The sequence below is a fragment of the Cetorhinus maximus genome, chromosome 1, assembly GCF_964194155.1.
Source record: "Cetorhinus maximus chromosome 1, sCetMax3.hap1.1, whole genome shotgun sequence".
NCBI classification, from domain to species: Eukaryota; Metazoa; Chordata; class Chondrichthyes; order Lamniformes; family Cetorhinidae; genus Cetorhinus; species Cetorhinus maximus.
The window spans coordinates 161,661,854-161,684,902 of NC_135879.1; the positions used below are offsets into that span (position 1 = coordinate 161,661,854).

The 23,049-nt window shown below is 42.3% G+C and overlaps 1 protein-coding gene across 4 annotated transcripts in view; it reads right to left on the minus strand.

Moving 5' to 3' along the window:
* Nucleotides 1-23,049, minus strand: part of ipo11 (importin 11) — a 712,707-nt gene that overhangs the window by 600,761 nt on the left and 88,897 nt on the right. For all 4 annotated transcript variants that reach the window (XM_078549030.1, XM_078549021.1, XM_078549038.1 and 1 more), the window contains 2 exons: nucleotides 16,557-16,629; nucleotides 13,861-14,064 (listed from right to left, as the gene is read on the minus strand). In XM_078549030.1, coding sequence (XP_078405156.1) covers nucleotides 13,861-14,064; nucleotides 16,557-16,629 — 277 coding nt within the window. The remainder of the gene's footprint in view (nucleotides 1-13,860; nucleotides 14,065-16,556; nucleotides 16,630-23,049) is intronic.

A 23,049-nucleotide genomic window follows, 5' to 3' on the forward strand; every position in this document is an offset into this window, starting at 1 on the left:
CTCTTCTGAAGATACTAACTGATGCTGGGATATAACTCCATAATGACCCCTGTATGACACTGTAAATAGGTTTAAAAAGAACAAAGTATGAACATGTTGCAGCCCAAATTACAGACTTTTCCAGTAGGAACCACTGGTAAGTGAAAGGAGGTTTCCCCTCTATTCTCTGCAGTCACAAACTAATTATGACATCCCAATATCTGCCATTTATTGAGAAGAAGAAAAGCAAAGAGAAATTGCGAGATTGAAAAGGAAGGCAATACAAATTATACAATAGTGATGAGTCGGGCCTAGTTTGAAGATTATAAGAGAAAGAAATAATTACAAATGTAATGAGTTCAAATGTTCTGGAATCTGGAAAAAAAAATGACTGAGGGTAGGAGAGGGGAAAGGCACTGGCATAGTAGTGAAGTCAATGGACTAGCAATCCAGAGGCCCAGGCTAATGCTCTGGCAGAACGGATCCAAATCCCACCACAGCAGGTGGAATTCGAATTCCATTTAAAAATCTGGAATTAAAAAAAGCCGACTGTCACAAAAACCTCTGGTTCACTAATGTCCTTTAGAGAAGGATACCTGCCAGCAAAGCCCTCATCCCATGAATGAATAAAAAAAAGATGCAACTGTCCATGGCTGTGCAGTGGTCACTCCTACCTATACTGTCATTGTGGAGTCAAGGTCCCGCCTTCACATTGAGGATGCCCTCCATCTTGTTGTGTGGCACTATCATGCTAAATGGGGTAGATTTTGAACAGATCTAGCAATTCAAGACTGGGCATCCATGAGGCACTGTGGGTCATCAGAAGCAGCAGAATTGCATTTGAACACAATCTGTAACCACATCGCCCAGCATATCCCCCACTCTACCATTACCATCAAGCCAGGGGATCAACCCTAGTTCAATGAAGAGTGCAGAAGGACATGCCAGCAACAGCACCAGGCATACCTAAAAATGAGGTGTCAACCTCGTGAAGCTATAAACACAGGACTACTTGCATGCCAAACAGCATAAGCTGCATGTGATAGACAGAGCTAAGCGATCCCACAACCAGCAGGTCAGATCTAAGCTCTGCAGTCCTGCCACATCCAGTCGTGAATGGTGGTGGACAATTAAACAACTCGCTGGAGGAGGAAGCTCCACAAATATCCCCATCCTCAATGAGAGAGGAACCCAGCACATCAGTGCAAAAGGTAAGGCTGAAGCACTCAAACAATCTTCAGCCAGAAGTGGCGAGTGGATGGTCCATCTCGGCCTCCGCAGGAGGTCCCCAGCATCACAGAAGCCAGTCTTCAGCCAACTCTATTCACTCCACGTGATATCCAAAGGCGACTAAAGGCTCTGCCTCACTCTCCCACTCTCTCTGCATCACTCTCCCACTCTCTCTCTCTCTGCATCACTCTCCCTCTCTCTCTCTGCCTCACTCTCCCACTCTCTCTCTCTCTCTCTCTCTCTGCATCACTCTCCCACTCTCTCTCTCTCTGCCTCACTCTCCCACTCTCTCTCTCTCTCTCTCTGCATCACTCTCCCTCTCTCTCTCTGCATCACTCTCCCTCTCTCTCTCTCTGCCTCACTCTCCCTCTCTCTCTCTCTGCCTCACTCTCCCTCTCTCTCTCTGCATCACTCTCCCTCTCTCTCTCCGCATCACTCTCCCTCTCTCTCTCTCTGCATCACTCTCCCACTCTGCAAAGGCTTTGGGGGCCCTGACAATATTCCGGCAATAGTGCTGAAGACTTGTGCTCCAGATCTTGTCGCGCCCCTAGCCAAACTGTTCCAGTACAGCAACAACACCGGCAAGTAGCAAGTAACATTCGCACCACACAAGTGTCAGGCAATGGCTATCTCTAACAAGAGAAAATCCCAACATCTCCCCTTGACGTTCAATGGCACTAGCATCACTGAATCCCCCACTATCAACATTCTGGGGGTTACCATTGACCAGAAACTGAACTGGGCTAGCCATATAAATACTGTGGCTACAAGAGCAGGTCAGAGACTAGCAATCCTGCGACGAGTAACTCACCTCCTGATTCCCCAAAGCCTGTCCACCATCTACGAGGTGCAAAGTCAGGTGATGGAATACTCCCTACTTGCCTGGATGAGTGCAGCTCCCACAACATTCAAGAAGTTTGACACTGTCCAGGACAAAGCAGCCCGCTTGATTGGCACCACATCCACAAACATTCACTCCCTCCACCACTGACGCACAGTAGCAGCAGTGTGTACCATCTACAAGATGCACTACAGGAATTCACCAAGGCTCCTCAGACAGCACCTTCCAAACCCACTACCACTACCAACTAGAAGGGCAAGGGCAGCAGATAGATGGGAACACCACCACCTGGAAGTTCCCCTCCAAGGTGCTCACCATCCTAACTTGGATATATATCGCCGTTCCTTCACTGCCGCTGGGTCAAAATCCTGGAACTCCCTTCCTATCAGCAGTGTGGGTGTACCTACACCATATGGGATGCAGCAGTTCAAGAATTCAGCTCACCACCACCTTCTCAAGGGCAACTAAGGATAGGCAATAAAATGCTAGCCCAGCCAATGAAGTCCACATCCCGAGAATGCCATAAAAACAAAATTCCTGCTCAGTATCAGGGGGCCTGTGCCAAAATTTGGAGAGCTGTCCCACAAGTAGTCAAGCAACAGACTAGTAGTCACACTCTCAGAACCATAACGTCCCAGGCACTAACATCACCATCCCATCAGAGATGGCGGCACAGAGGCCATCAGAGGCAGATGACCGAGTCCTCAACATTGAATCTGGACCCCACGAAGTCTCATGGCATCAGGTCAAATACTAAAGCAGCACTGAGTATGGCAAGGGTACAAAATGTACTCTGCGTAGGGGACTTCAATGTCCATTACCGAGAGTAGCTTGGTAGCACCAATACTGACTGAGCTGGCCCAGATCTAAAGGACGTGCCACTAGACTGGATCTGCAGCAGATGGTGAGAGAACCAACAAGGGAGAAAAACATACTTAACCTCGTCCCCACCAATCTACCTATCGTCGATGCATCTGTCCATGACAGTGTTGGTAGGTGTGGCCACCTTGTGCTTGTGGAGGCTAAGTCTGGTCTTCATATTGAGGATAACCTCCACTGTGCTGTGTGGCACTAGCAACGTGCTAAATGGGATAGATTTCAAACAGGTCTTGCAACTCAAAACTGAGCATCCATAAGGTGCTGTGGGCCACCAGCAGCAGGATTTTATACAACCAGCAGGATTTTATACAACCACAATCTGTAACCTCATCACCCGGCATATCTCCCACTCTACCATTATCATCAAGCAAGGGAATCAACCCTGGTTCAATGAAGAGTGCAGGAGGGCATACCAGGAGCAGCGCCAGGCATACCTAACAATAGAGGTGTCAATCTGGTGAAGCTGCAGCACAGGACTACATGCATGCCAAACAATGAACCCAGCATGCGATAGAGCCAAGTGATCCCACAGCCAACAGATCAGATTGAAGCTCTGCAGTCCTGCTACGTGAATGTTGGTGGACAATTAAGCAACTAACTGAAGGAGGAGGCTCCACAATTATTCACATTCTCAATGAACCCAGCACATCAGTGCAAAAGAAGCATTTGCAACCATCTTAAGCAAGAAGTAACAAGTAGATGATCCATCATGGCCTACTCCTGAGGTCCCAGCGTCACAGGTGCCAATCTTTTGCCAATTCAATTCCCTCCATACGACATCAAAAAACAGCTGAAGGCACTGAATACCGCAAAGGTTATGGGCCTTGACAACATTCCGGCAATAGTACTGAAGACTTGTGCTCCAGAACAAGCCACTCACTTAATGAAGCTGTTCCAGTATAGCTACAACAAAGGCATTCAATGTGGACAATTGCCCAGATGTGCCCTGTACACAAAAAGCAGGGCAAATCTAGCCTAGACAATTACCACCCCATCATTCTACTCCCGGTCATCAAAGTGATGGAAAGTGTTGTCAACAGTGCTATTAAGAGGCGCTTACTCAGCAATAACCATCTCACTGATTATCAGATTTGGGTTCCGCAAGGGCCACTCAGCTCCTGACCTCATTACAGCCTTGGTTTAAACATGGACAAAAAGGGCTGACTTCAAGGTGAGATGCAAGTGACTGCCCTTGACACCAAGGCAACAGTTGACCAAGTGTGGCATCAAGAAGCTCTGGTAAAATTGGAGCCAATGGAAATCAGGGGGAAAACTCTCCACTGATTGGAGTCATGCCTAGCAGAAAGGAAGATGGTTGTGGTTATTGAAGGTCAATCACTTCAGTTCCAAGGCATCACTGCTAGAGTTCCTCAGGGCAGTGTCCTAGGCCCAACCCTCTTCATCTGTTTCATCAATGACTTTCCCTCCACCCTGAGGTCAGAAGTGGGGATGTTGGCTGATGATTCCACAATGTTCAGTACCATACTGAAGCAGTCCATGCCCATATGCAGCAAGGTCTGGACAACATTTAGAGTTGGGCTGATAAATGGAAAGAAACATTTGCGCCAAACAAGTGCCAGGCATTCAATGACCGTCTCCAGCTAGAGAGAATCCAGCCTTCTCTCTTTGACATTCAATGGCATTACCATCACTGAATCCCTCACTTTCAACATCTTGGGGTTACCATTGACCAGAGACTGAAGCAAATCACCAATATAAATACTGCAGCTACAATTGCAGGTCAGAGGCTGGGAATTTTGCAGAGGGTAACTCACCTCAAGCCTGCCCACCATCCACAAGGCTGGAGGGTGATTGAATACTCTCCACTTGCCTGGATGAGTGCAGATCCATCAACACTCAAGGAGCTTGACACCATCCAGGACAAAGCAACCTGCTTGGCTGACACTCCATCCTGACACCCCACCCACCACCTTAACCATTCACTCCCTCCACCACTAACACAGTGGCAGCAATGTGTACCATCTGCAAGATGCACTGCAGCATCTCACCAAGGCTCCGTCCACTGCAACTTCCAAACCCACAGCCTCTACCATCTAGAAGGACAAGGGCAGCAGGTGCATGGGAACACCACCATCTGCAAGTTCCCCTCCTCCACAGTATCCTGACTTGGAACTATATCGCCGCTGATCCTTTACTGTCACTGGGTCAAGATTCTGGAACTGCCTTCTTAACAGCACTGGGGTGTACCACATGGACTGCACTGGTTCACGGCAGTGGCCACCACCACCTTCAAGAGGGCACTTAGGGATGGACAATAAATGCTGTCCTAGCCAGGCTTGCCCACATCCCAGGAAAGAATTTTTTTAATTATACAATGAGCCATGCTCGCAGTACAATGAGGATCTAGGAAAGAGACAATATTTATAACTTAGAAGGAATGAGACAACACAAGAGCAAAGTTTAGGTTTGACTGAAACACAAGAGGAGCCATAAAAGAGGTGTCCGATCCTTTCCAAATGGGGAATATTTGTTGAATTGCTTCTGCAGTACAAGAACAGCAGTGGCAGTCATTTCTGGAGGAGGACTGGAACACAGATTATGTTAGCCTCCTCTGAATATAGATGATTGAAACAGATATTCCACTCAAAATTAAGATCCAACTGTTATTGCTGCATCAAAACGAAAAGCACTGCAGAGTGTGAAATATTTTCCTACTTAATTTACAATTGCCACTGTTGTGTCCTTATATTGCAGAAGTAATTCAAGGAGTCTTTCCCATTTAAACCAGGAGGAGGATTACACAATTCTGTACATATTTAAGAGGTAAAATTTATGCTGCTCTTCAAACACTGTAGACCTAGTGAAAACATATTTTTCAATATTATTGTTTTAGTAGGTCTGTCAAAGAACAGTCATCACAGAATCAGTACACAGTTCAGATTGAAGACCAACATTATTAATCTTTTATTCAATGACAATGAATCACAGAAGATTAATGTTCCTTCTCAGTTTTGAATACTGTCAAAATCATTGCTTATTCAATTTGCAGGAAAATTACTTGTTAGTGTTCAAATTATGATTTTACCTGCACATCATGAAGTAATACCGAGAGGTTAGACAAAAGAAATCATTGTCAAAATTCCCCTAGGACAGAAGTGATTATAACAACTGACAACTGCTGATGAAAAACAAAGGGGTGGCAGATGAATTGAACAGGTATTTTGCATCAGTTTTCACTATAGAGGATACAAGTAACACCCCAGAAGCCGCAAAAACCAGGAAATGGAAGTGGGGAAGGAAGTCAGGAAAATTATAGTCACCAGAGAAGTAAGTGGTACTGACACTGCATTGGGTTACTCTTTGTCCCTGACTAACTGTTGTACCATTTTCCTCAACAGAATTATGGAGGTCATTAATGGCAGGCCCTGCAGAACAAACCAGTTTTTGCCAGAACAAATTTTGCACTCATCATATAAATCATAGGTCAGGAGATTGAACAGAATATAAGAAACAGCAAAGAATGCCTAAAAAACTAATAAGGAGGGAAAAATTAAGAGTATGAGAGAAAGCTAGGCAGGAATATAAAAACAGATAGTAAGAGTTATTATAAATATTTAAAAAAGGAAAAAAAGATAGTTAACAAAGTGAGCATTGGTCCTATAGAAAGTAAGTCTGGAGAATTGCTGATGAAAAACAAAGGGGTGGCAGATGAATTGAACAGGTATTTTGCATCAGTTTTCACTATAGAGGACACAAGTAACACCCCAGAAGCCACAAAAACCAGGAAATGGAAGTGGGGAAGGAAGTCAGGAAAATTACAGTCACCAGAGAAGTAAGTGGTACTGAGTAAATTGTTGGAACTGCGGACTGACAAGAGCCTGGGTCCTGATGGACTTCATCCTAGGGTCTTAAAAGAAGTTTCTAGTGAAATAGTTGGTGCGTTGACTTCATTTTTCCAAAATTCCTTAGATTCGGGGAAGGTCCCATTAGATTGGAAGATAGCAAATGTAACCCCATTATTCAAAGAGGGAGGGAGACAGAAAGTGGGAAACTACAATCCAGTTAGCTTAACATCTGTCGTAGGGAAAATGTTAGATGCTATTATTAAAGAAGTTATACTAGGGCACTTGGATAAGCTCAAAATCATCAGGCAAAGTCAACATGGTTTTGTGAAAGAGGAATCATGTTTAACCAACTTATTGGAGTTATTTGAGGAAGTAACATATGTTGTGGATAAAGGGGAACTGGTGAATGTACTGTACTTAGATTTCCAGAAGACATTTGATAAAGTGCCACATCAAAGGTTATTGCGGAAAATAAAAGCTCATGGTATAGGGGGTAACATATTGGCATGGAAAGAAGATTGACTGGCTAACAGAAAGCAGAGAGTGGGCATAGATGGGTCTTTTCTGATTGGCAAGGTGCAACGAATGGTGTGCCACAGGGATCAGTGCTGGGACCTCAACTGTTGACAATTTATATAAATGACTTAGATGAATGGATTGAAGGGATGGTTGCCAAATTTGCTGATGACACAAAGATAGCTAAGAAAGTAAGTTGTGAGGAGGGCATCAGGAGGCTAAAAATAGATATAGATAAGTTAAGTGAGTGGGCAAAGGACTGGTAAATGGAGTATAATGTGGGAAAATATGAAATTGTCCATTTTGGCAGGAAGAATAAAAGAGGGTCATATTATCTAAATGGTGAGAGATTGCAGAGCTCTGAGGTACAGAGAGATCTGGGTGTCCTAGCACATGAATCACAAAAGGCTAGTATGCAAGTACAGGAAGTAATTAGGACAGCTAATAGAATGTTTTCATTTATTGCGAGGGCAATTGAATACAAAAGTAGGGAGTTTATGCTTCAGTTGTACAGAGCACTAGTGAGACCACATTTGGAGTACTGTATACAGTCTTGGTCACCTTATTTCGGGAAGCATGTAAATACGTTGGAAGCAGTTCAGAGAAAGTTTACCAGACTAATACCTGGGATGGGTGGGTTGTCTTATGAGGAAAGGTTGGATAGGCTCGGTTTGTATCCGCTGGAGTTTAGAAGTGTATGAGGCGACTTCATTGAAACATATAAGATCCTGAGGGGGTCTCGGCAGGGTGGATGAGCAGAGGATGTTTTCTCTTGTGGAAGAATCTAGAACTAAGGGTCGCTGTTTAAAAATAAGGGGTTGCCCATTTAAAACAGAAACGAGGCAAATTTTTTTCACTCAGAGGGTCGTAAGTCTCTGGAACTCTCTTCCTGAGAGGGTGGTGGAAGCAGAGTCTTTGAATATTTTTAAGGCAGAAGTGGATAGATTCTTGGTAAGCAAGGGGGTGATAGATTACCCGGGATAGGTGGGATGCAGGTTTCAGGTTACTATCAGATCAGCCGTGATCTTATTAAATGGCAGGTTGGCCTACTCCTACTCGTTCTTATGTTCGTATAGAATAGTTGAAGCACAGATGGAGGCTGTTCTGCCCATCTTACCTATGCCAGCTCTCTGCAAGAGTAACTCAGCTAATTCCATTCCCTCACCTTTTCCCTGCAATTTTTTTCTATTAAGGTGCTTATCTAACTTTCTTTCGAAAACCATGATTGAATCTGCCTCTAACACATTCTCAGGAAGCTCATTCCAGATCCTAACCACTTGCTGCGTAAGTTTATACCATATCACCCTTGGTTCATTTGCCATTCAGCTTTATTCAATGTCCTCTGGTTCATGACCTTCCTCCAATGGGAGCAGTACTTCCCTATCTACTCTGTTCATGGACCAAAGCAAAGAATGACAATTATCACAGGTGCTGAATTTCATTGATCTGCAAAAGGCGTTCGACAGTGTCAACGGATATTTACTATTAGATTTTCAAGGCTTATGGGTTACCAAGGAAAGCCATCAGCATAGATTCTGTAACAAGAAACGCAGCGCATAAACAGGTGAATTATCTTACTGATTTGATGTAATAACTGGTGTCAGGCAAGGATGCTTCATGTCCCACATTATTTTTGGCACTATAACAGATTTTATGATGGGACATTCACCTAGCATCAAATCAGGCATTGCTTGGACTAGTGGATAATTTGGAGACTAGGCTTTTCAGACACCATTTGCCTCATTAATAAACAACAGAAGACATGGAAGAAATAGAGAACTTCGATGAGGAATAGAGAAACATACATCCAAGTTTGCTGACCATACCAAATTAGATGGCACAGTAGGCAGTGTAGATGCGAGCAGAAATTTTCCAAGGGACACTGATAGGCTGAGCAAAGGGGAAACTGTGGCAAATGGAGTTCAATGTATTGCTTATAATCTTCCAAAATTCCCAAGATTCTGAAAAAGTCCTCAGATGATTGGAACACAATAAATGTAACATTTCTATTAAAGAAAGGTGGGAGAGAGAAGGCAGGAAACTATAGACCAGTTAGCATAACATCTGTCACTGGGAAAAAGCTGAAATCCATTATTAAGCATGTAGCAGGGCATTTAGAAAACCACAATATGATCAGGCAGAGTCAACAAGGTTTTATGAAAGGGAAATTAAGTTTGACAAGTTTATTAGAGTTCTTTGAGGATCTAATAAGCAAGGTGAATAAAGGGGAACCAGTAGATTTAATGTATTTGGATTTCCAAAAATTATTCAATAAGATGCCACATAAACCATAAACGATTATTACACAAGTTAGGAGCTCATGATGTTGGGAGTAACATATTAGCATGGATAGAGGATTGGCTGACTAACAGGAAGCAGATGGGATAAATGGGTCATTTTCGGGTTGGCAAATTGTGACTAGTGGGGGTGCCACAGGGATCAGTGCAGGGTCATCAACTATTTACAATCTATATTAATTACTTGGATAAAGGGACCAAACACATTGTATCATCAGCAAATTTGGCTCCAAAAATAGCTAAGGTGGCAAGTTGAGAGGCGGGCACAAGTCTGCAAAGGGGTATATATAGGTTCGGTGAATGGGAAAAAATTTGGCAGATGGAGTATAGTGTGGGAAAATGTGTTGTTGTCCACTTTGGCAGGACGAATAGAAAAGTAGAATATTCTTTAAATAGAGACAGACTCCAGAGGGATCCAGGTGCCCTCGAACATGAATCACAAAAAGGTAGCATACTGGTACAGCAAGTATTAAGGCAGCAAACAGAATGTTAGCCTTTATTGCCAGGGGTATGGGGTATATATATATATATATATATATATATAGAGGGAAGTCTTGCTACAACTGTACAGGGCATTTAAGAACTCACCTAGAGAACTGTGTATTGGTCTCCTTACTTAAGGAGGGGTACACTTGCATTGCAGGCAGTTAAGAGAAGGTGCATTAGGTTGATTCCTGAGATAAACGGGTTGTCTTATGAGGAAAGATTGAGCACATTAGGCCTTAGTTTAGAAGAATAAGAGGTGATCTTATTGAAAGATAAGATTCTGATGGGGGTTGACAGGGTAGATGCTGAGAGAATGCTCCCTCTGTTGTGGAATCTAGAAATAGAGGGCATAGTTTAAAAATAAGTGAACATTCATTAAGATGGAGAAGGGGAGTTTCTTCTGAGTTGTTAATCTTTGGAATCCTCTACTCCAGAAGCTGGGTCATTGAATATATTCAAGACTGAGTTAGATTTTTGATCTAAAATGATGTCAAGGATTATGGAGGGCAGGCAGGAATGTGGATTTAATTCCACAAACAGATCTTATTGAATGGTGCAGCAGGCTCAAATGGTCAAATGGCCTACTCCTGCTCCTATTTCAAATGTTTTTATGGGAGGAAATGAGGTCATCCTTTTTTTTTACATAAAATAAACTGATCAGCGTATTGTATAAATGGTGAGAAACTAGCAACCATGGAACAACAAAGATGTATAAAAATAAAAAATGACAAACAAAAATTAAACATCTAATGGAATTTTAGCCTTCATCCAAAGGGGGCTGGATTAAAACGGTTTAAAGAAAATCTCATCTCCCCTGTTCTTTTGCCATTCAATACCTTTGTCACTGAAGGTAATGTTTTTGCTACTGTTAGTCTGTCTATAAGCATTATATCTCAAAAACTAATCAGTAATTTCAACAAAACACAGATAGTGTATGGCCGATAATAGAAATGATTAGTTTTTGGCAAAGCTGCGGATCCGCATCCTGGAATTTTTCAAAGAATCCATCAACGTCGAGAGATAGGGAGATTTGACTTTTTTTTTTTAAATGCAGTGGGCTGTTTACTTAGAATGTCGTTCATTGCTTTAGAATGCTGTGAACTGTCCCAGTTGCTGTGGTGGGATTCATCACAGCTGTCAAAATGTGAGCAGGGTTTTCAGAGCTGGTTGATGGATGTGGATTAGCCTGAAGCCACTTCATTGAGATGGGCGCTCTGAAAAAATTAATTTGTTTCAGCTCTGTAGTTATGAGCATCAACCATGCAGAGAAAAGCCAGAACTCCGTAACTGTAATAACATTAAGTTAACACAGGGCAGCAGAGGTGTGTGCTCTACTGAGTGCCCTTATCACTTGTTTTAGATCCATGCCCTTTGTTTACCCATCTTCCCAATAGTGGACAAAAACAGAATTACCTGGAAAAACTCAGCAGGTCTGGCAGCATCGGCGGAGAAGAAAAGAGTTGACGTTTCGAGTCCTCATGACCCTTCAACAGAACTGAGTAAAATTAGGAGAGGGGTGAAATATAAGCTGGTTTAAGGTGGGGGGGGGAGAGAGAGAGAGAGAGAGAGAGAAGTTTGGGGGGGTGGGGTGGGAGAGAAGTTTGGGGGGCTGGGGGTGGTTGTAGGGACAAGCAAGCAGTGATAGGAGCAGATAATCAAAAGATGTCACAGACAAAGGAACAAAGAGGTGTTAAAGGTGGTGATATTATCTAAGAGAATGTGCTAATTAAGAATGGATGGCAGGACACTCAAGGTACAGCTCTAGTGGGGGTGGGGTGGAAAGACTGACAGGGCATTACAGGTATAGATTTAAAAATAATGGAAATAGGTGGGAAAAGAAAAATCTATATAAATTATTGGAAAAAAACAAAAGGGAGGGGGAAGAAACGGAAAGGGGGTGGGGATGGAGGAGGGAGTTCAAGATCTAAAGTTGTTGAATTCAATATTCAGTCCGGAAGACTGTAAAGTGCCTAGTCGGAAGATGAGGTGCTGTTCCTCCAGTTTGCGTTGGGCTTCACTGGAACAATGCAGCAAGCCAAGGACAGACATGTGGGCAAGAGAGCAGGGTGGAGAGCAGAATATACTTTCATGTTCAGATCTGGCTGGCAGAGCGCACAAAATGATTTCTGCTCTTTTGGTCTTCGAGCCTTCTCTTCACTTCTCTCTTTCTCTGCCGTGATAAACAAAGTCAAGGCTTCTTTTATGAGGACTCGAAACTTCAACTCTTTTCTTCTCCGCCGATGCCGCCAGACCTGCTGCGTTTTTCCAGGTAATTCTGTTTTTGTTTTGAATTTCCAGCATCCGCAGTAGTTTTTTGGTTTTTTTTTGTTTTTATTCCCAATAGTGGAAGTGGTTTTTCCTTATTTCCTCCATCAAAATCCCTCTATGTTGAAGACCTATATTAAATCTCCCTTTATCCGTCTCTGCTTTAAGAAGAACAATCCCAGATGCTCTACCCACTTTATATAACTTGAGTCCAAACCCCTGATAAATCTTCTTTGCACCATCTTCAAGACCTTGGTATCCTTTTTGCAATGTAGTGCTCAGAATTGAACACAATACTTAAGTGAGGCTTTTGCAGTGATTTACAAAGGTTTAGAATAACTTCCTTGCTTTTGCACTCGATGTCTCGATTGATAAAACCAATAAACTCTGTAAAGTTTCTTTGATCTCTCCTTATAACTAAAGTTTCTTGTCCCTTAGTGAAACTCCATTGCACTCTCAACATTAACCATCCATAACTGAATATTTCAACTGCCGCCTCACTAATAATTTGTGTAGACTTAGCATTATTTCTGTACAAATAGCCCATTCATCAACTCAAGGATCCCAAATGCTTTCTGTTCCAAAAAAACTCGCCATTTGTCAGGATTCATCAGAATACCCAAATCTCTCCTCCACACATTTTAAAGTTTTATCATTCAGTGTACTTCTCCTTTGCTTAGTCTTGCACCTAAAAGGATGACTTCACATTCAATTAGATTAAATTTCAACTAAAATCGACCTGTCCAATCTAAAAGTTCCACCCTCCAAAACAGTCTTGCGTTCCTTTTCAGCCAAACATGCTCGATTTTTGTGCTGTCTGCAAATTTTGATCGTGTTCCCTGCATTCAATTCCCAACCATTTACATATATTGGAAAAAAATACTAGCACTAACATAAAACCACTGTTTTTATTTATTCTTTCATGGGATGTGGTATCCTTGACAAATCCAGCATTTGCTGCCCATCCCAAGTTGCCTTTGAACTGAGTGGCTTGCTAGGCGATTTCAGAGAGCAATTAGAAGTCAACCAATTGACATCAGTCTGGTCAGGTAAGGATAGCAGATTTCCTTCCCTAAAGGGCATTAGTGAAACAGATCGGTATTTTACAACAATTGATGATAGTTTCATGATCACCATTACTAGCTTTATATTCCAGATTTACTAATTGAAATTGAATTCCACCAGCTGCCATGATGGGATTTGAACCCAGCCTGGGGCTCAATGATTACTAGTATAGTGATAATGTCACTACGCCACCATCTCCACAACGCTACCTCCCCTAGTCATATCCCACCAATCTAAAGACATTCATTCACCACTCTATATTTTTTAAATCAAATTCCTATCCATGTTGTGGAATTCTTAAATTTTCACCCAAAATCATTTTGCTGTGCTACCTTCCCTCCTTCCTTCTAATGCATCCCATAAACCCTCTCTTCAACCATGTATTTGTCTGAAAAACTCAGACTCCCTCTACCTTCAACTGCCAAGAACTGCTCTTTTACATGAAGAGCATTAGATGAAGACAAGCATTTTTCACTGAACATTTAAAAGTACTTACATCTTGAAACAGCTTCTTATCTGCTACCAGTTTTTTGGATGAAAGAGTCTTAGTGACGTGATAAAAGGCAAGCAATGCTCTGTGTTGACGGAGATCATCCTGCACTTTAACAGATTCCAACAGTGTGGGAATTAGCTCTGGCCAGTACCGAGGGCAATCTAACCTGGCAACCTTGGCAATCAGTACCCCAATTTGAGTTGCAATCTGTAAAGACATAAACAACAAGCAGGTTAAATCATTGAATAGTCTATAAAAGAAATGCAGAAGAAAACACTGATGTTATGTTCTTCAAAACAAATATATAGTTTTGAGAAATCATCAGCTTTCAGATTTAAAAGAAAATTTTTGCCTAATTTCACTTATCAGCAAATAGTTGATTTTATTGTTTTAGGTTATGAACAAAAGATTTCATCAAATCAGAAATGCATAGACACACGAGGTACCAATCACTTTCATGGGTCTGCACTCATTTTTAATCAACGCTGGGTCATCCAATGAGTAAAGATTATTGAAAAAGTAATGTCTCTGTTCTACAAACCTTAAAATCAAATAGATGGAAAACTGCATTTTTGTTCTGAAGAACACAGAAAACTCACACTGAACTCTGACTAAAAATATGCAGAGGAGTAATCTGAATGAGGATGTTCGAGATTATACTGGAGTTCACCAAGAAATACATATAAGTGACAGCTGGACCACAAAGTGAAAACTGTCAAAAGAACTCTGGTTATGCATTGATAAGCTATGATATCAAGACCTCATCTCCATAATTGGTTGCATGTGAAGAACCCCATGGAAATATGTAAAGAGCAAAAGATTGTGTCCTGGTCACAATTCTTCTCAATTAAATGATTATCTGGTCATTTATTAGTACCACCAGCAAGTAGGTTTTTGTACTATCAACGTCCAAAATGTTTGGATGGCAGCATCAAGGGGCCACAATGGCTACAAATAGACAAAGTGAACATGACCTCACAGCTACTTCATTTTTCAACTGCCAGTGTCTCCCTACAAAGCAATACATAATGAAATGATCACGTGACATATTGCATGCTAAATGTGTAACTAGTTATTTAATCATATATATTTGTTTTGCATTAACACAAACACAGAAATATATACATGCAAACAGACATCTTGATTGTAGCTTCCCAAGGAATCAGAAAAAGAACAGAATCATGGAATTATTTTTAATGGCACAGGAGGCCATTCAGCCCACTGTGTCTGCACCGGCTCTCCAAATGAGTATTATGACCTAGTAACATTGCCCTGCCTTTTCCTGTACCCCTGCAATTTAAATAATCATCTAATTCCCTCTTGAATGCCTCGATTGAACCTGCCTTCACCACACTTCCAGTGCATTCCAGACCCGAACCACTCGTGTGAAAAAGTTTTTTCTCATGTCACATTTGCTTCTTTTGCAAATCACTTTAAATCTGTGCCCTCTCGTTCTTGGTCCTTTCATGAGTGGGAACAGCTTCCCCCTATCTACTCTGTCCAGACCTTCATGATTTGAACACCTCTATCAAATCTCCTCTTAGCCCTCTTCTCTCCAAGGAGAACAATCCCAACACCTCCAATCTATCCTCATAGCTGAAGTTTCTCATCCCTGAAACCATTCTTGTAAACCTCTTCTGCGCTCTTTCTAATGTGCTCACATCCTTCCTATAATGAGGCGCCCAGAACTGTACACAGTGCTCCAGCTGAGGTCTAACATGCCTTATATAAATTCAGCATGACCTCCCTGCTCTTGTACTCTATGCCCCTATTAATAAAGCCCAGGATACTATACACTTACTAATTACTCTCTACACCTGTCCTGCCATTTTCAATGATCTATGCACACATACATCCAGGTCTTTCTGCCCCTGCAGCACCCCTTCAAAATTTCACCACTTACTTTATATCGTCTGTCCATGTTCTTCCTACCAAAATGCATCACCTCACACTTCTCTGCATTGAATTTCATCTGCCACCTCTCTGCCCACTCCACCAACTTGTCTGTCCTCTCGGAGTTCCACACCATCCTGCTCACAGTTCACAACACTCCCAAGATTCGTAAATTGTCCCCTGCATACCAAGACCTAGATCCTTAATATATATCAGGAAAAGCAAGGGTCCCAATACCGGCCTCTGGGGAACTCCACTACAAGCCCTCCTCTGTCTACAACTACTCTCTGATTCCTATTTTCAGCCAATTTTGTATCCACATTGCTACTGTCCCTTTCATTAGCAGTTCAGGACTTTGTAAGTAGTTTAGGGCTAATTTATAATGTCTCCAGGTAAGATTTTTTAATTAGTTATAAACCCAGTAAAATTTGTATTATTGCAAAAAGACAGAATTACTCACTATTTGAATACCGATTGGCAAAAAAATATAAGTTCAGCTTCTACAAGATATTTTGATTTAAGCATTTTTGTGAACACATTTGTAAAGACACGCAAATGTATTTAGAGTCAAGGAAAGTCACCATTTAAGAATCTAGTTGCACCATTATAGTAATTAAATTCACATTATTTCTGGTTTGGCAGAATGAGGCATTCATTATCAACACTACTGTTTTAATGCTATTTATCACAATTTTCATCCTTGCTTTAATGTTGACAAAATAGCATGGTGATTTCTTCCACAGGAGGGCAAAAAATTGTCTTACAGAATTAACAGGTAGGAATCCACGTGAAATCATATCACCAACCTGATTCACTGGTTCATTAAAATTTGCAATGAGCCCTGCACGCAATGAGGACTTTTCTTCTTCTGATATAGCACTGTAACAAGCAAAAAAAATTGTTCTCAATGAAGGCTATAACTAGACAAATAATAATGAAGCAAATAAATGATAATGACACAACCACTTTATTCATGAATTATCCCTGCCAAATAAAACCTTAAATACAATACTAAAAATGCTGATAATAGCACGCAGAGTTTGTGGAACAGTGCCTTTTGTATGATTGCACAACATGGTGATTTTGACATTCATGTGACCTTTCAAACAAAGCATTTCTGCAGTGGAAAATGCTGATAATGATAGGATAAAGGGCAGATCAGTGGAAGAAGGTGCAAACAAGAAAACAAGATTCACAACAGTTAAAGATGAACAGGGCACGATCATGGAGGTTGTAAATTTGACATTATCAGGGGACTGATCAGAGACAAGTTCAAATTAACTAATAAATCTGGAATAAAAAGCTAAGATCAATAATGATGATGAAAATAACTGATTGCTATAAAAAGCCACCTGATTCACTAATGTCCTTCATGGAAGGAAATTTACTGTCCTTACCTGGTCTGTCCTAAATATGACTCCAGACCCACACAGCAAGGAGGCTGAATCTCAACTGTTCTCTGAAATAGCCTAGCAAGCCACTCAGTTCATACCTTCATAGTTTCCTTTGCTTAGATTTAAGACCCCAGTTTTGGATTGAACTACACTGTTTTCAAACTTAATATAAAATTCTATGATATTATGGTCACTCTTCACTAAGGGTTCTTTTACAACAAGATTATTAATTAGCCCTCATTGATTGCATAATATTATTCTAAAATAGCCTGTTTCCCAGTTGGTTTCTCAACATGCTGCTCTCGAAAACCATCTCTTAAACATTCCAGGAATTCATCCTCCACAGCATTAGAGCTAATTAGATTTATCCGGTCTATATGTAGTTTGAAAGTTTCCCACTATTACTGTATTACCCCTTGTTACATGCACCTTTAATTTCATGACTGATACTGTGCCCGACATTACCACCACTATAAACAACTGGTTTATAGGTGGCCTATAAACAACTCCTATCAATGTTTGCTGTCCCTTGCAGTTTCTTGGCTCCAGCCAAACAGAGACCACATCCCGTTCTTCTGATCCAAGATCCTCTTTTCACTAATGTACTGATCTCACCCCTTATAATCAGCACTACCCTTTCCTTTTTGACTGTCCTCCCTAAATGTCAAATATCCTTGAATATTTAGTTCCCAGCCTTGGACACCCTGCAGCCTGGCAACTAGATCATAACAGGATCCTTTCTAATATCTAGAGGCTTGTGCCAAAGTTGGGAGAGCAGCCCCACAGACTATACAAGCAATATATACATGCTCACCAAATCATACCTTACAGTCAATGCCCCAGACTCCTCCATCACTAACCCTGGGTAGGCCTTATCCCATTGTAAAACAGGCCCATCAGAGGTGGCGGCAAAGTGGCTTACAATCAAGAGGGACTGGCCCCAGGGGTCAATAATGACTCAAGATCCCATGAAGTCTCATGGCATCAGGCCAAATATGGGCTAGGAAACCTTTCTCTGATTACTACTTAGTGTGCCACTCAACACCCCCCCGGCCTCCCCCCTGCCCCACCCCAGTACTCCTCCATGTGGGAACACCACTTGAAAGGTGGACTGAGGGTAGCAAGCGCACAGAAATTTCTCTCAGTTTGTCAGGGGGAGGGGGGCACATCAATATCCACCGTCAAGTAGCTTGATAGTCAGCATGGTCAGTAACGACGCTGAGTCCTGAAGGTGATATCTGGCAGTCTGGGTCTCCGGCAGATACTGAGAGAATCAACAAGAGTGAAAAACCTACTTGAACATGCCCTCATCAACCTACTTGTCACGGATGCATCTGTTCATGTCAAAATTGGTAAGAGTGACTGCCACACAGTCCTTGTGGAGACAAAATCCCATCTTTACGCTGATACCATTCGTGCTGTGTAGCACAACCGCTGTGTTAAACGGGGTGGATTCAGAGCCACCCGTTGAAAACTGGGCATCCATGAGACCCATTGGCAGCCACAAAATTGCATTCACCCACAATCTGTAGCCTCGCGGCTCAGCATATCCCCCCACTCCACGAACACCATCAAGCTGGGGAATTAGCCCTGGTTCAATGAAGAGTGCAGCAGACCATGCCAGGGACAGAACCTGGCAGTCACAGCCAGAACGCCAGGCCCTTCCCACTGGATATGGCAAAGGCTATGGACTCTGATAACATCCTGGCTGTAGTACTTAAGAATGGTGCTCCAGAGCTAGTGGCGCCTCTAGCCAAGATGTTCCAGTACAGATACAACATCTGCATCTACCCAACAATTTGAAAAAATGCCAGGGATGCCCTGTCAACAAAAAGCAGGGCAAATACAGTCCAGCCTATTACCACCCCATCACTCTATTCTCAAATATCAGAAGGGTGATGGAAGATGTTGTCAACTGTCCTATCAAATGATACTGACACAGCATTAACCTGCTCACAGATGCTCAGTTTTTGGTCTGCCAAGGCTCTTGGCTCCAGATCTCATTTCAGCCTTGGTCCAATCACAGACAAAAGAGCTGAATTGTAATAGTTAAGCGAAAGCAACTGCCTTTGACATCAAGGAGCCCTAACAAAATTGAAGTTAATGGGAACAGGGTGAAGGAAACTTTCCGCAGATTGGAGTCATAACCAGCACAAAGAAAGGTGGTCATGGCTGTTGGAGGCCAATCACTTCAGCCCCAGGACATCACTGCAGGTATTCTTTACTGTAGTGCCCTAAGCCCAGCCATCTTCAGCTGTTTCAATGACCTTCCGTCCACCATAAGGTCAGAAATGCGGATGTTCACTGGTGATTGCACATGTTCAGCACCATTTTAAATTCCTCAGATATTCAAGCAATCTGTACCCACATACACTAAGATCTGGACAACACTGGTACGTGGAAAGTAACATTCATGTCACACATCTACAACAAGAATCTAACCATTTCCCCTTGACATTAAATGGCATTACCAATACTGAATCCCCCACCATCAACATCTTGCAGGTTACCATTGAGGTCAGAGGTTGGGAATTAAAAGCAAAGTGCTGGAAAAACTCAACAAGTCTGGCAGCATCTGTGGAGAGAGAAACAGAATTAATTTTTTTGAGTCCAATAAGACTCTTCAGAGGTAGGGAATTCTGTGATCTAACTCACCTTCTGACTCCCTAATGCCTGTCCACTATCTACAGGGCACACATCAGGAGTGCGATGGAATACTCCCCACTTGCCTGGATGTTTACAGCTCCAACAACACTCTAGAAGCTCGATGCCATCCAAGACAAAGTAGCCCATTTGATCAGCACTCCACTCATTACCGTAAATATTTGTTCCCTCACCCACCAAAGCAGTGTGTACCTTATACAATATGCACTGCAGTTATTTGCCAAAAGCAGGGCAAACACAGTCCAACCTATACCACCCCATCACTCTATTCTCAAATATCAGAAGAGTGATGGAAGATGTCATCAACTGTGCTATCAAATGATACTTACACAGCATTAACCTGTTCTCAGATGCTCAGTTTTTGGTCCGCCAGGGCTCTTCGCTCCAGATCTCATTTCAACCTTGGTCCAATCACGGGCAAAAGAGCTGAATTGTAGCAGTTAAGTGAAAGCAACTGCCTTTGACATCAAGGAGCCCTAACAAAATTGAAGTTAATAGCACCTTCCAAAACCACACACTACCAACAAGAAGGACAAGGGCAGCAGACACATGGGGACCTGAAGGTTCCCCTCCAAGCCACAAACCTTCGTGACTTGAAACTATATCGCTGTTCCTTCATTGTCGCTGGGTCAAACTCCTGGAACTCCTGTCCTAACTGCACTGTAGTTGTATGTACATCAGGTGGACTACAATGGTTCAAGGATGAGTCTGGTGAACCTTCGCTGCACTCCCTCTATGTCAAGTATATCCTCTTAGGTAAGCAGGCCAAAACTGCAGGAAGGTGGGATTAGAAAGGGCACCTGGATATCCTCGGGCTGGCCTGACAAGATGCGCCGAATGGCCTCCTTCTGTGCTGTAACTTTTCTATGGTTCTAATATTCCAGGTTTGGTCTCACCAAGGCCCTGTACAGCTGCAGTAAGACATCCTTGCTCCTGTACTCAAGTCCTCTCGCAATGAAGGCCAACATACCATTTGCCTTCTTAACTGCTTGCTGCACTTGCATACTTGCTTTCAGTGACTGGTGTATAAGGGCACCCAGGTCCCTTTGTACATCAACATTTCCCAATCTATTGCCATTTAAATAATACTCTGCCATTCTATTTTTCCTTCCAAAGTGGATAACTTCACACTTATCCACATTATACTGTACCTGCCATGTATTCGCCCACTCAGTCAACCTGTCAAAATCACCATGAAGCCTCTTAACACGCTCATCATCACTCACATTTCCACCAAGTTTTGTGTCATCAGCAAACTTGGAAATATTATATTTGGTTCCCTCATCCAAATCATTGACATACATTGTGAATAGCTGGGACCAAGCGCTGATCCCTGCGGTACCCCACTAGTCAACACCTGCCACTCCGAAAAAGACTCATTTATTCCTGCAGTTTCCTGTCTGCTAACCAATCCTCAATCCATGCCAATACATTACTCATTACTTACCCCCCAACCTCATGTGCCTTAACTTTACATACTTATCAAAAGCTTTCTGAAAATCCAAATACACCACATCCATTGGTTCTCCCTTATCTACTCTGCTCTAAGTCCTCAAAGAACTCCAGTAGGTTTGTCAAACATTATTCCCCTTCCATAAATCCATGCTGACTTTGTCTAATCCCGTTGATATTTTCTAAGTGTCCTGTTATCACATCCTTTATAACAGACTCTAGCATTTTCCCTACTACTGTTAGGCTAACCGGTCTGTAATTCGCTGTTATCTCCCTCCCTCCTTTTTTTAATTTTTACATTTGCTGGCTTGAAAGATTCCAAGTCATAGCATGCTCCAATTTGAATATCAAATCTTCACAAATATATTTTGAGGCACATACAGTAACCAAATGAGTTGGGGATTATTACAGCAAATAAGTGACAGCAACAAAATAAAGAGGGAGAAAATTGATTCTGCAAGTAAATTGGCAAGAAATATTAAAACAAACAGCAAGAGCTTCTATGGGTATATAAAAGGAAAGAGAGTAGCTAAAGTGAGCGTGGGGCCCTTGGAGGATGCAACTGGAGAATTGGTAACAGGGAACAGGGAAATGGCACATAATTTAAATCAATTTTTTGCATTGGTCTTCACGGTGGAGGACACAATAAACATCCCAAAGATATCAGGTAAGCAAGGAGCTAAGGGAGGAAAGATCTTGTAACAGTCTCTATCACAAGGGACAAAGTATTTGACAAACTAATGGGGCTAAAGGCAGAAAAGTTGCCAGGGCCTGATGGCCTGCATCCAAGGGTTTTATAAGATGTGGCTGCAGAAATAGTGGAGGCATTGATCGAAATATTTCAGAACTTACTGCATTCTGGAAGGGTCCCAGCAGATTAGAAAACCGTTAATGTGACACCCCTGTTCAAGAATGAAGGGAGACAAAAAGCAGGAAACTATAGGCCAGTCAGCCTAACATCGGTCATTGGGAAAATAATAGAACCCATTATTAAGGAAGAAATAGCAGGACATTTAGAAAAGCTTAATGCAATCAAACAGAGTCAAAATGGTTTTGTGAAAGGGAAATCATGTTTGACAAATTTGCTAGAGCTCTTTGAGGACATAACAAGCAGGGTTGATAAAGGGGAACTGGTGGGTGTAGTGTATTTGGATTTCCAGAAGGCATTCGATAAGGTGCCGCGTAAAACGTTATTGCACAAGATAGGAGCTCGCGGTATTGGGGTAATGTATTAGCATGGATTGAGGATTGGTTTACACACAGAAGACAGAGAGCCGGGGTTAATGGATTTTTTTCAGGTTGGAAACACATAACTAGTGGAGAGCTACAAGGATCAGTCCTAGGGCCTCAATTATTTACAATATGACTCGGAGGGGGCAGAGTGTAATGTATCCAAATTTGCTGATACAAAAATAGGCGGGAGGGCATGTTGTGGTGAGGGCAGAAGGAATCTGCTAGGGGATATAGACAGGTTGAGTGAGTGGGCAAAAACTTGGCAGATGGAGTTTAATGTAGCAAAGTGTGAGGTCATGCAATTTGGTAGGAAGAATCAAACGGCAGACTATTATTTAAATGCAGAGTGTCTCCAAAAAAGTGCAGCACAGAGGGATCTGGGTGCTCTTGTGCATGAAACACAAAAAATTAGCATGCAGGTGCAGCACGTATTTAAGGCAGCAAATGGAATTTTGGCCTGTATTGCTAGGGGATTGGAGTTTAAAAATAGGGAAGTCTTGTTACAACTGTGCAGGGTGTTAGTGAGGCCGCACCTGGAGTACGGTGTGCAGTTCTG